Consider the following 13,405-nt stretch of genomic DNA (forward strand, 5'->3'; position numbering starts at 1 on the left):
ATCGTCACCAAACTTTCAGTACCCTCTCGGGAGCAGCTAGCGCACATGGTGACCAAACATTTTTCCAAAGGCTATGATAGGTTGGCCGCTAATGACGTCAGAGTGACGTCATTTTTGCCATTTTCGACCCAAAAAAAGGTTTCGCGGGAAGAGCTGTCAGGCCTACAGCTTTAGAGATACAGAAAAATGATTCAGACATACAAGGTGTGGAATCAAGAGGGCTACAAAACTGCTATTTCGGTTTTTCGAGTTTTTCTGATTTTGACCCCCAAAAATAAAAAATAGATTTTTTGAATATAATAGCCAAAAAATCCAAAAAGTTTTTTTGAATTTCGAAATAACCGGAATATATGTGATAGTCCCTACCGCCTTCTATCTACATACCAAATTTGAGATCGATACCTCTTTTTTTGGCCAAGTTATAGCGAAAAAAACTGTTCAAAATTGATGACGTCAAATTTTCAAACTCAATTTTTAGCAATTCTAGACCTCGTAGCGCAAAACAAAGACCACCATTAGACTCCCCGTGACGAGCTGCATCGAATCGATACCCATTTTATGCAAAAATATCAACTTTGAAATTTGACCTTTTTTGACCTGACCTTGACCTGACCTCCACCAGAAAGTGACCTAAACCGTACCTGATGGTCTTATAACCAACACCATTGAGTTGGAAATGAAAAAATGGCCATAAACCATGCATCGCATAACCTTAGTAAAGTTGGGCTCATGTGGTGACCCTTGGTGACCTTTGGTGACCTGACCTGTGACCTGACCTGGTATGACCGGTGACCTCTAATAGCAACATATGTACTAGACAACTGACGCCTCATCGCTGATTTTCGACAAAATGCGTTTTACTCGGTGTTATAGCGCTTTCCCTAGAAGCCCCGTGAACGGTGAAACATTTTATCTTTGACCTGACCTGTGACGTTATCGGTGACCCCGAAGTCAATGAAATTTGGTCTCCCCCGATAAATTTGACAGGGCTATCGAACGCCGTTTGAAGCTTCCGGATTCGTCCAGTAGTTTCGGAGATACGGGGGGGGGGGGGCAAAAAAATGCCCCCCCCCCCACTGCGCGGAAGGTGGCTGGTAGGCCCACCGCCTGCCGGGTTAACCCGCGCCCCACTGGGGGGGGGGGGAATAGCCCCCCTCCCGTTTTTCTGCAATATCTTCCAAACCGCTTGACGTATCAACGCCAAACTTTCAGTACCTTTGGCTGCATCAATGTGACACCTTGTGTCACAATTTGAACTTCATAGCTACCATAGGTCGGCCGGAAATGACGTCAGAGTGACGTCATGTTCGGCCGATTTCGACGCAAAACATTGAACCACGGCAATCGCTCCCAAGGGCTCAGTTTTTAAGCTAGATCCAATTTCTTTGCATGAGAGGACTCAGAATAGACTGTGCTATCAAACTGCCATCACGGATTTTCGAAATTTTGAACATTTCGAAAATGTTATATAATAAAATTCAAAATTTACATTTTTACATTTTTTTCAAAAAAAAATTGACCTTACGAAAAAACCGGAATATATGTGATAGAACGCGTTATTTTGACTAACTCTAGCAAGTTTTAGCTAAATATCCTCAAAAATGGTCAAGTTATACGCATTATTGCAAAAAAAAAATTCGTAAGTATTAATTTTTCAAATCAATTTTCACCACGTATTTGACATCGTACGCCAATATAAATAGCACCATCGTGTTCCTGAGCTCAAACTGCATCCAATAGACACCTTTTCTGTTGAAAAATTATTACTTCAAAATTTGACCTTTTTTGACCTGAAAGTGACCTGATCTAAGCTAAATTTGACTTAAAATGACCTCGAATGACACAGACGACATCAAATTCGAAATCTTTGGCGTAAATGGGTCATAAAACATGTGTCACGTGACCGACGCATGATATAATATTTTCGTGACCTGTGATGACCTGACCTTGACCTGAAAATCAAAGTACAAGTTTAGTACCCTCAGCGTATCTAGAGCATCTGTTCACGAGTGTGTGAACCAAAAATGAGCCTGATCTGACTTGTAAGACGGCGGCCAGAGCCCAAAACGTGAACAAGCCAAAATGCTAATAATTTTTACTTTGACCTGACCTGTGACGTCATCGGTGACCTCGAGGTCAATGAAATTAGGTTTCGCTCGACAGTTTTTCCGGGGCTATCAGACGCCGTTTGAATTTTGACGATCGGCCAAGCAGTTTCAGAGTTAGGAGGGGGCGCTATGAATAGCCCCCCCCCCCCCCCAGTAGGGCGTGTTATACGCAGACCCCAGTGGGGCACGGGTTAATAATGAAATGGGAGATCGAATTCCGATCGCAATTACAGTGATTCACTTAACCCTATTCCTGGCGGGGGGGGGGGCCTCAGGAGCCCCCCCCCCCTGAGGTTTTTTGGTTATTTCTCCCAAACGCGTTTAGCTAGGAAGCTCAAATTTTCTGACTTTTCCTAAAAGGCTTCTACGCAACATGTCTGAAAATTTTGAGTTGATCTGACCTCAGGTCAGGTCACCAGAGGCGGTTTGGTGACCCTACCTCAGAAAAGTTTGCAATCACGCCAGAGCTAGAGTTTTTGACCGATCAATTTCTTCTCTTCAGGCTTTAGTTAGGGTACCAGTATGTGCAATTTGTATATCTCGGAATTTTGATATCGGTGACCTAAGGTCAGGTCAGTTTCGCGACCTCCCCATTATAACCCAGCCAGCAATTCGCTTGGGGATGGATTGGGGAATATTGGGGAAGGATTGGGAATGTCGGCGGTTTCCCCTACCCAGTTGGGGAACGCAAGTGATCCCGATGCTTCCCCAATTAGCTTTTCCAGCGAAGAAGGGGCTGGGGGATATTCTGGGGTTTCCCTAGACTTCCCCTTGTAGGATAATTTGGCAATAGAGATGAGAATGGACGAGATGTGATTTATGCCATATTAGAACAAAAAAAAAATAAAATAAAAATAACTATTTTGAAGACTGTTCAAAGTGAATACAAGGCTTGTTTAAACGAGTTATAAAGTAACTTTTCAGTTGAATTTTGACATGTTCACAATATTATTTTACGCACTTCACAGCACTACGTGTCCGACAACGGGCGTCCTTCCTGTTTGTGCGACTGGGGGTGCGCACTGCGCAGTGCGCCGCGCTGGTGTGACCGTTAGTGTCGGCTTATTACCGGCGATTTCTTCGATTTGCTGCTTTTTTAAGGAGCGTTTCTGAAAAAGTGTCTGCCTTGGTGAAGCAAGGGTGAGTTATGAAAACTCATGGGTCAGTCGCACAGCAAGCTGCGTTGTTGCGTGCTGCGGTATGGTCGCCATTTATGCGGTTTCTTGAGAGTGGACTCCGGAGTTGATGTCGGGATGGGAATGTTATGGTAAAATGGTGTCCATGGCTTACAAATTCTTAATGAACGATGAGGCCCAGCATTTTATTTATTGATTGATATTGTTAACCTTTCGTCGACAACCTATACTTATGTATATTAGCAAGCCAGGAACCAGGCCTGTACGCTGAATTTGACAATTAAATGATTTTTTTCTTACAGAGCTGTTTCACTTCGCATGGAGAACACCAAGGGCAGAGGTGGACCGCTGAGTCTCCATACCATGCCTCTCTAGTGCCAGATATCGGAAAAGCGGCCCGAACCAGCCCGTAAGACGTGGGCGATGGAAGATGCGACTGACAGGCCTAATGAACTTCAGAGAGCTTAGAGGTAGGCCAGCTGTGCACTGTACCTAGAGAGTGGTTGGTTTGTTGTGTTACGCAGTTTATTAGCGAAGTTACTGTATGCAGCTAGCGATGAGCAATAAATATACGAGTCGTTTGAATTTTGTGTTTTATTTATGGTCTGGAGAGGCGGTCGGGTACTCGCATTCAGGACGGGGAACTGCGGTTGGAAACGTTCTTTTTGTGCGGATGAGGGAGTATTCGGGTCTTGGTATGATTTTCACTGCGCTTTAACGAAGGCGGGGGGGGGGGGGTATCCCACTGTTCGCTTGGGAAAATCCTGGGATACCCCGGTCGGGATCGTGCCATTCGCTGTGCTGAAGCACCATTGGAGGCTTGGGGATCGCCCGGGATGTTGCAGCCGATCGCTTAAGGGGGACGCTAGGGGATCGTTCTGGAAACGATTGGGAGATCCCGTACAATTTGTCTCAATTCCCAAGCGAAATACTGGGATTTCCTGGGCGGTCACCCGGGGAAAATCTGGGATATCCCGCTTGGGATCGGAGCGAAATTGCTGACTGGGAAGTCAATGGGGGAAAAATCAACTCCCTGTTTTTACCACTAAACGGGTCGGAATGGCCCCATATACCATACATGACTTCATATACGATCAACCTTCACTACCTTGAGGTCTGTTTTGCTGTTGGGCAGCTGTGAGGTCATGTGACGTCATCAAAGGTCACCAAAGGTTTTTGGCCAATAACTCCGTACAGGAACAAGATACAGACGCGTGGATGGTCTCATTGTGTTCAGCTCGTCAAGAGGCATCGAATGATATACATGATGACCTCGAGGTCACGTGACCTGAGGTCAACCTTTGACCTTGACCTTTCGAGGTCAACATATATATATATATATATATATATATATATATATATATATATATATATATATATATATATATATATATATATATATATATATATATATATATATCATTCGATGCGGATTGACGAGAGGATCACGATGATGCCCTTAGTTTGTTCCTATCTTGACTAATTCGAAAGTTATTCGAGAAAAACTCTCTCCATATCTAGCGCCGCCATTTTGACTTTTTCGACCCCTGTGACGTCATCTTTGACCTGACCTGAAAATGGCCTTAGTAAAAATTGTAGATCTTGACCGTGCGTATCCGATGCCGTTTACCGTTTGTCGCTGCCATGTGTAGTTTTTGAGATCTGAAGGGGGGCCGAATCGGCCCCCCCGCCAGTTTCTTGTCCCGGCGGAGCCCGCCAGGAATAGGGTTATTAACCCGCGCCCCACTGGGTCTGTGTATAACACGCCCCACTAAGGGGGGCTGTGAATACCCCCCCTCCTAACTCCGAAATTACTCGGCAGATCGTCAAAATTCAAACGGCATCTGATAGCCCCGGAAAAACTGTCGTGCGAAACCTAATTTCATGGACCTCGAGGTCAACGATGACGTCACAGGTCAGGTCAAAGTGAAAATAATCGATATTTGGCTTGTTCACTTTTTGGGCTCTGGCTACCGTCTTACAAGTCAGAGCAGGCTGATTTTTGGTTTACACACTCGGGAACAGATACTTTAGATACCATAAGGGTACGAAACTTGTACTTTGATTTTTAAGGTCAGGGTCAGGTCATCATAGGTCACGGAAATCTTATGTCATAAGTCGGTCACGTGAAACATGTTTTATGGTCCATTTAGGTCATAGATTTCGAATTCGGGGTCGCCTGTGTCATTTGAAGCCATTTTCATTTGAATATAGCTGAGGTCAGGTCACTTTCAGGTCAATAAAAGGTCAAATTTCAAAGTTGAAATTTTTTAACAAAAAACATGTCTATCGGATGCAGTTTGAGCTCAGGTACAAGATGGTGCTATTTATATTGGTGTACGATCTCAAATTTGTACATAAAAAAATTGATTTGAAAAATTTTAAGTTGTGAAATTTTTGCTATAATGCGTATAACTTGGCCATTTTTGAAGATATCTGGCTAAAACTTGCTTGAGTAAGTCATAAGCATGTGTTCTAAGATATATATTCCGTTTTTTTTTTTTCGAAAAGTCAAAAAGTTTTTGAAAAAATGAAAATACAAATTATGAATTTTAATATATTTAGTCTTCCAAATTTTCAAACTTTTGAAAATTCGAGATAATATTTTGATAGCGCAGTCCATTCTGAGTCCTCTAATGCAAAGAAATTGGATCTAGCTCAAAAACTGAGCTCTTGAGAGCGATTCCCGTGGTTCAATGTTTTGCGTCGAAATCGGCCGAACATGACGTCACTCTGACGTTATTTCCGGCCGATCTATGATAGATACGAAGTTCAAATTTTGACACAAGGTGTCAAATTGATGCAGCCGAAGGTACTGAAAGTTTGGCGGCGTTACGTCAAGCGGTTTAGAAGTTATTGCATAAAAACGGGAGGTGGCGATGAATAGCCCCCCCAGTGGGGCGCGGGTTAACCCTCGCCCCGTTGGGGGAGGGGGAGGGGGCATTTTGCCCCCCCCCCCTGTGGTTTTTCCTGAATAGCAAGAAAACGGCGGCGTGCAGCACCGCCAAATTTTCAGTACCTTCCCGGGCATCAATTTGACACATTCACACCAAATTTCAAGTCTTAGGTCACCTTAGGTCAGGAGTTATTGAGGTCAAACTGAGGTCATGTTCGAGCAAAAATGAGCAAAAAACATACAATCTTGAAACGCTCACCAAATCTCCAGTTATCAAGCAATTTCAAAGTTCTTTATATGTTCTAGTAGACAAAAAGTGGCGCTAGAAAACTGCTATCTCGGATGTTCAAAATTTTGGGATTTTGACCCCAAAAAATCAAAAAAATATTTTTTTTAAGAAAAACAAAAATAAAAATCCAAAATTGTTCCGAATTTCGAAAAAAAACGGAATATATGTGATAGACCCTGTGCTCTCCTATATACATACCAAATTTCAGATCGATATCTCGTTTTTTTGCCAAGTTATAGCGAAAAAAACTGTTCAAAAATGATGATGTCAATTTTTTTAACTCAATTTTTAGCGATTCTAGACCACATAGGGCAAAACAAAGACCACCATTGAACTTCCCGTGACGAGTTGCATCGATTCAATACCCATTTTATGCAAAAATATTAACTTTTTTTTTTTTTTTTTTTTAATTTATTTCGTTCATATACGCACATATGATGTATAGGTACACGTACATCGTGAATCACATGTCACTCATGTATATGGATGCTTGCACATATTGGGCATGTCACAATGCGAGCGCACCAAACGTTCACAAAAATCGCCCCGCCCCGCATCGCCCCGCGAATCCCACATGTACTCGTTCTCGCTGGGGCGATGCCCCAGGCCGCCGGCCGGGCCCGCGACCCGTCACCCTGATAGGGTGGCGAGCCGCGCGCCCGGCCGGCCGGCCGACCCTTAATAGGGCCGGCCTCCGGTTAGCCGGGTTGGGTTAGGGGCGGGCGGGACACGCTATGCAACAGAGGCGTTTCTTAGAGAAAGCGGGCATGTGAGAGTATGTGTTTGTGTGTGATGTTTGTGTTGTGTGTATAGGTGTGTGTGTGTGTGTGGGTGGGTGTGGGTGTGGGTGTGTGTTTGCATTTGTGTGTGTGTGTATAGGTGCGTGCGTGTGTGTGCGTGGGTGCGTGGGCCGGAAGCTCCGGGGATGCCGCGGCGACCTTGTTTTCTCAATTAGTTGCTTTGCAGAATTTGTGCGAGTGTTCCCCACTTTGTCTGAAATTCGTTCAGTTTGTCCTTTGACTTATATCGATTGTATTCTTTTTGCGCTTCCATCTTCAGCGTATTTAGCATGAAATTGAGAGAAGGGGTGCTTTTATTCAATCGGGCCCTGTGTACGACGTATTTACAAACTGTTATGACAATGATATCTATGCTTTGCATATCGTTAAGAAAGAACCAGTTTGTTATGTTAACGTATATAGCTTTGTTATATCTTTGCTTTATGTGTGATAAAACTTCTTTGATAAATATTTTAACTTTTGGGCAGAACCATAAGAGGTGAACTAGTGTTTCGATCGGTTCTCGACAGAAGGAACATTCGCTCGACGGCTCTATTTTCATTAGATGTAGCGATTTGTTTGTTGGAAATAAGCGTGTAACTATTCTATAATGAAAATACATAAAATAAGTGGACATGGTGGCAAGTAATACATTTTTTGTCGTTCCTATGATGTGACTACCGGTATCTCGTACCCACTTTTCTTTAATCCTCCGGTCGGCTGATATGTGTTTTTGGGTAAGGGATTGAACAAATATGTTGTATGCATACTTCGAAAATTTTTGTTCATTCATCACCAATTTTATTTTAAAAGGTATGTTTGGATTATCAATTGTTATTTTTTCACCGGACCGCAAACAATTTGGGAGGCTACGTACTAAACCCTCGTAGCAGAGAAAGGACATTTTAATTTGATAACTATTTTCTATTTCTTCTCTAGAATACAATTTTTCGGTTGTTTTGTCAAACAAATCGCAAATAAAACGAAGTCCTTTCCTTTCCCATGCAGTGATGATGGTTTTGGAAAATTTAGTATGATCCGAGAACCAGATTGTTTCCGATAAAATTTCTTCTGCGGTTGGTTTATAAACTGTAGCCAGTCTCATAAGGGCGTTTATGATATCTTTGTAGAAAGTGTTAGTTATCTTGGATTTTTCCACAGACAGTTTTTCTTTCCCGTAAGTGAGCAATCTTGTCGCATCGGGTATCTGTGTGTACGCCACATGTGTCCATTCAGCTTTAGATATCATTAACCGCTTCAGCCATGCTAGTTTCATGCTATCGATGAATGCCTTAACATCTACCATCTTCAGTCCATCGCGTTCATACCTTTGGATGAGTTTGGTGCGTTTTATTTTATCCCCCTTGTTACACCATATGAAGTTGTAAAGAAGGGTTTCAATCTCTTTTATCTGTTGGGCAGGGGGATTTGGCAGTGCCATAAATATGTGTACTAGCTTGGATATTAGTAAGGCTTTAATTATGCATATTTTCCCTATTGGGGTGAGATTTCTTCTTTTCCATTGTTCGATATCTCTGTTAATATTATGAACTTTTTCCTCCAAGTTTCGCTGCGTAATATTGTCAGTATTGTTGCTAAAATAAATCCCAAGAATTTTGAGTTCCTTCACTACCTTTATATGGCACCTGGAAGATAGTTGGTCTGTTGTTAATGTTCCTATTGGTAGACATGACGTTTTGTCTAGATTTACTTTTAGTCCTTGTTGTTGCGGCAACAGCATCGATTTATTGCTTATTTTGGAGTGAGGGATCCCCCGAAACACAAGAAAAAATCTGGCTGCAAGAGGTTACTTAGTTTCATTAAAATGCGTGAGATGCATCTTAAAATCAACAAAAATTCAAAAAGATAAAGAAAGAAAGAAAAACAAGAAAGAGGAAACAAACGAAAATGGCGTAGGCAAACTTCGAAACAATTGAACACGAAACTATGAAATTGAAGTGCGAAAGCGATCGAACGATTACGAAAACGAAGCGAAAACGATCGAAGGAAGCGAAAGAAATTCGAACGAAGTGACGCCGATTCAAGCGATCGAGAATCGCTTCAGATGAATTCTATGTATAATTTGTGAGATGATCGCCAGTATAAATTAAGAGTTGAAATGTGTTTGGTGTTTGATTCGTATCGAACGCAACGCCATTTAGATCCTGTATGGCAATAACAGTTTCGAAGTGCCCATTTACGTGAACTAAAGATATTCACAGCAAGATTGCAAGTGACAAACTCCCAAGATTCAGAAGAGAATGATATTGTGATCAAACACGATTGCTTGATTTGCTACACTTTGTTTTACCGAGCCACAAGCGGCATCTTGTTGATTTTACTAAGCATATTAAGTTCACATGTATCAAGAATGCAATGATTTGTCTGGCTACCTATGGTCTGCACAGGAGGTAAGGTCTTGAAACGAGCACAAGAAGAAACCATTGTGAATTGACATTACGGCTACAGGCGTCCATATCCGATCAGACTGTGTTTCATCCTGTGCTTCGTCCCGTGGGTTGTCCAGAGGTGTTAATTATTAAGTCTACCTAAATTAATTGTGAAAATTTCGGTAGTAGGTATTATGGAGGGGCTGAAGGTTGCAGAACTTAAAACAATCTTAAGGTCTCGGGGCATAAGTTGTAAAGGCAATAAGGAAACACTTCTAAAACGATTATGCGACGCCTTAGAGATACGCACTTCTGCGTCTCAATCAGAGCATGTTGCAATTCAGCCAGATGATAGTGCATCCCAGATTAGATCTACTGTGTCAAATCGGTCCTCTAGTTGTAATTCAGCCAATTCTGAACTTAGGCGCGCAGAAGAAGCAGCTGATAGGGCTGCACTTGTTGAAAAAATGCGATCTTTGAGAGATAAACAATATATCGAGAGTAAAATAGCCGAACTTCGTCACGGGCAGGAATTATTAGAACTTCAGTCAACCATAAATGAGTTAGCTGCAAGGGAGCAGGCGTTTCAGGCTTATACGAGTCAAAATGGCGGCGTAAGCCCAGCACCAGCGAGCCAACCACATACACATACACAGTGCCCAATTCAACAGTCACACATAACGCAGACAGATAAGACCCTCGGCTCACAGCCTAGCCTCCATTTACCGCTGAACGAACGGCATCTAAAAAGTTCTCGAGATGATGTGCATTCTGAGCTGAAGGCAGAAAGAGAAAGAACGGCAGCATTGATGCGTCTTCCTCCTATAGAAATTAAGAAATTTGGCGGTGACATTACTCAGTTTGCACAATTTATTCGCAGTTTTGAGATGAAGATTGCGTCTAAGCTAGAAGACGACAGCGAAAAGTTGCATTATCTAGAACAAAATTTGGTCAGTGGAAGCAAACCGCACACTATCGTTGCCAGTTGTATGTATATTGAGGATGGCTATGAGCAGGCAATGCAAATTCTACGCAAACGTTATGGTCAACCGAGCACTATTGCAGCGGCGTTCATGGATAAAATTAATGACGAAGAACGGATGGAATTTGAAAATGGTGAAGATTTGGACAAATTTGCGCTTCTTCTGATGAGCTGTAAAAATGCATTGGGAAATGCATGCCATTTAATTAGTGATCCGCGAACGTTACGGAATATTACAGAAAAACTCCCCAGCTCACTTCTAAATAGATGGCGCAGGCGTGTTGATGATCTCGAAGAAATTCATGGGCGCTCCGCAGTTTTTGAAGACCTAGTCGAATTTGTCATGAAAGAGGCGAGAGTCGCTACAAACGCATCTTTTGGGCAGCACATGTACGATGGCAGTCGAGGAAACGGTAAGAAGCAAATTAATGGATCATTTTCTATGGTACAAAATCAAGAGTCACTAGTGTCAGCGACACAAGCACATGATTATTCGACATGTTTGTTTTGCGGGGACAACTCGCATTACCTCCCCGAGTGTGCTAAGCTGAAGGAAATGTCTACAGAAGAAAAGAAGTCATTTGTGATGAGAAACTCGCTTTGCTTTGGGTGTCTTCGCAGAGGTCACAGGCAAAATTTGTGCCGGAGACCGGCAAGATGTCGCACGTGCAATCGAAGTCATCCAACTGCTTTACACGAACACGATGGTCCAGGGAATCTGCGAGGCGTGCCGCCTCAAGAACAGCCGGGAACACAAGGCGAAGCTGATGGGGCTAAGGTCACTTCGTGTCGCATTTCAACGGGAAGTCAGAAGTGTGGAGCCATTTTACCCATTGTGGCTGTAAAGGCTAAGAGTGCATCAGGCCACTGCACAACGTTCGCCTTTCTCGATAGCGGGTCGACGCACTCATTCATATCCACGTCACTTATGCACAAGCTTAATTTAGGACATTTGCCCGGTCGCCAGCTGACACTGACGACAGTGGATCGGGCCGTTTCCGTACCGACTCAAGTAGTGGCTGGCCTGTCTATTACGGATTTGGAGGGCGAAAATCATCTGTCATTACCAGTACTATATACACTACCAAACTTACCAGTTGAAGCAGGCCAGTTTCCCAAAGCAGAAGATTTGGAGGAGTGGGATCATTTGCAGGATATCGTTTTACCCCAACCAGAAATTTCAGAAGTTGGTTTGCTGTTGGGTGCTAATGCGTTTTTGGCAATGGAGCCATTAAGGGTTATCCCAAGTGTCAATGGTAGCCCGTATGCGACGCTGACCAGATTCGGATGGGTAATATGTGGTTTGAATCAGACGGCAGGCCCACCTGACGTTACAACGGTTTGCAAGACAACTGTCACTGAAGGTGAATCTCTGGAAGAAATGAGCAAGTCATCAAACAACCATAAATACGCGGAACATTTGCATTGCACGAAAAGAGAGTTGTCCGCCGCAGATCGTTTGTGGATGAGGAAGGTGGAAAGTTCTGTTGCGTACAAAGGTGGTCAGTACAACGTCCCTCTGCACTTAACGGACGATCATGTCAAATTACCGAACATTCTTTATTTTGTGATTTTAGTGATTTTATTTTGTACAATTGTATCTTGCGTTGGAGAACGATTACAGAATGCTGACCTTGCTTATAACGCGAAACATCGCATCATAATGTTGTCCCATGAGAAGAACACAGAGATGCTCATGCTCATGCAAGACGTGCACAAAAGGCTGGGACACGCTGGACGGCAACACGTTTTGGCTGATGTGCAAGATGTAATGTGGTTCTTGGAAAGAAATGCCACGGTACGAAGGGGTTTGAGCACGTGTTTGTTTTGCAAGCGAAGATATCATTCGTCTTTGGGAAGACCTTTAGAAGGCATGACAACCAGCACATCAATGAAAAACGAGACTTTGGTGACTTTCATGTGCAAAGTTGAGGCAATTATAAACAGCAGACCACTGACACCAGTTTCCACTGATCACCTTGACACTGAGCCACTTTCTCCAAACCTCCTGCTACTCGCTGGTGCAGGGTACGACCTCGTTCCCGTCAATCTTTTTGACAAAACAGACAGCAACAGTCGTAAGAGATGGAAGCAGGCAGCTTATTACGCGGATATGTTTTGGAAACGCTGGCGGGCCGAATATTTGCCATTGCTCCAGGCTAGGCCACACCATTTAAGTAGAGCTAATCCAAATTTAGGTGTGGGCGATATTGTGGTAGTGGTTGACGAAAGTGTCCCACGAGGTCAATGGCCATTGGGTCGAGTACTTAGGGTGAAACACAGCGCTGATGGATTGGTTCGCTCTGTGGAACTGCAAGTCCGGGGCACAACGCTGCAGCGCCCAGTGACGAAGATTGTGAAACTGAACTGACAGTATATGACAAGGTTGAAACCTCAGGGACAGAGGTTTCAAGGGGAGGGTGTTGTTGCGGCAACAGCATCGATTTATTGCTTATTTTGGAGTGAGGGATCCCCCGAAACACAAGAAAAAATCTGGCTGCAAGAGGTTACTTAGTTTCATTAAAATGCGTGAGATGCATCTTAAAATCAACAAAAATTCAAAAAAGATAAAGAAAGAAAGAAAAACAAGAAAGAGGAAACAAACGAAAATGGCGTAGGCAAACTTCGAAACAATTGAACACGAAACTATGAAATTGAAGTGCGAAAGCGATCGAACGATTACGAAAACGAAGCGAAAACGATCGAAGGAAGCGAAAGAAATTCGAACGAAGTGACGCCGATTCAAGCGATCGAGAATCGCTTCAGATGAATTCTATGTATAATTTGTGAGATGATCGCCAGTATAAATTAAGAGTTGAAATGTG

The 13,405-nt window shown here is 43.1% G+C and overlaps 1 protein-coding gene and 2 long non-coding RNA genes across 3 annotated transcripts; all 3 read left to right on the forward strand.

Moving 5' to 3' along the window:
- The first annotated feature begins 2,970 nt into the window (after positions 1–2,970).
- On the forward strand, positions 2,971–3,829 carry LOC122374455. Its single transcript, XR_006255224.1, has 2 exons — positions 2,971–3,248; positions 3,547–3,829. It is a non-coding gene; the product is annotated as an uncharacterized LOC122374455 (long non-coding RNA).
- A 5,107-nt stretch (positions 3,830–8,936) lies between these two features.
- LOC122374458 lies at positions 8,937–13,405 on the forward strand. Its single transcript, XR_006255225.1, has 2 exons — positions 8,937–9,619; positions 12,955–13,405. It is a non-coding gene; the product is annotated as an uncharacterized LOC122374458 (long non-coding RNA).
- Positions 9,613–13,405, forward strand: LOC122374457. The gene is made up of 2 exons (XM_043353230.1): positions 9,613–9,798; positions 11,716–13,405. Exons 1-2 carry the CDS (start codon positions 9,793–9,795, stop codon positions 12,949–12,951), a joined length of 1,242 nt encoding a protein of 413 aa, XP_043209165.1. The 5' UTR covers positions 9,613–9,792; the 3' UTR covers positions 12,952–13,405.

Source organism: Amphibalanus amphitrite, unplaced genomic scaffold (genome assembly GCF_019059575.1).
Source record: "Amphibalanus amphitrite isolate SeventyFive unplaced genomic scaffold, NRLGWU_Aamphi_draft 001659F_arrow, whole genome shotgun sequence".
NCBI classification, from domain to species: domain Eukaryota; kingdom Metazoa; phylum Arthropoda; class Thecostraca; order Balanomorpha; family Balanidae; genus Amphibalanus; species Amphibalanus amphitrite.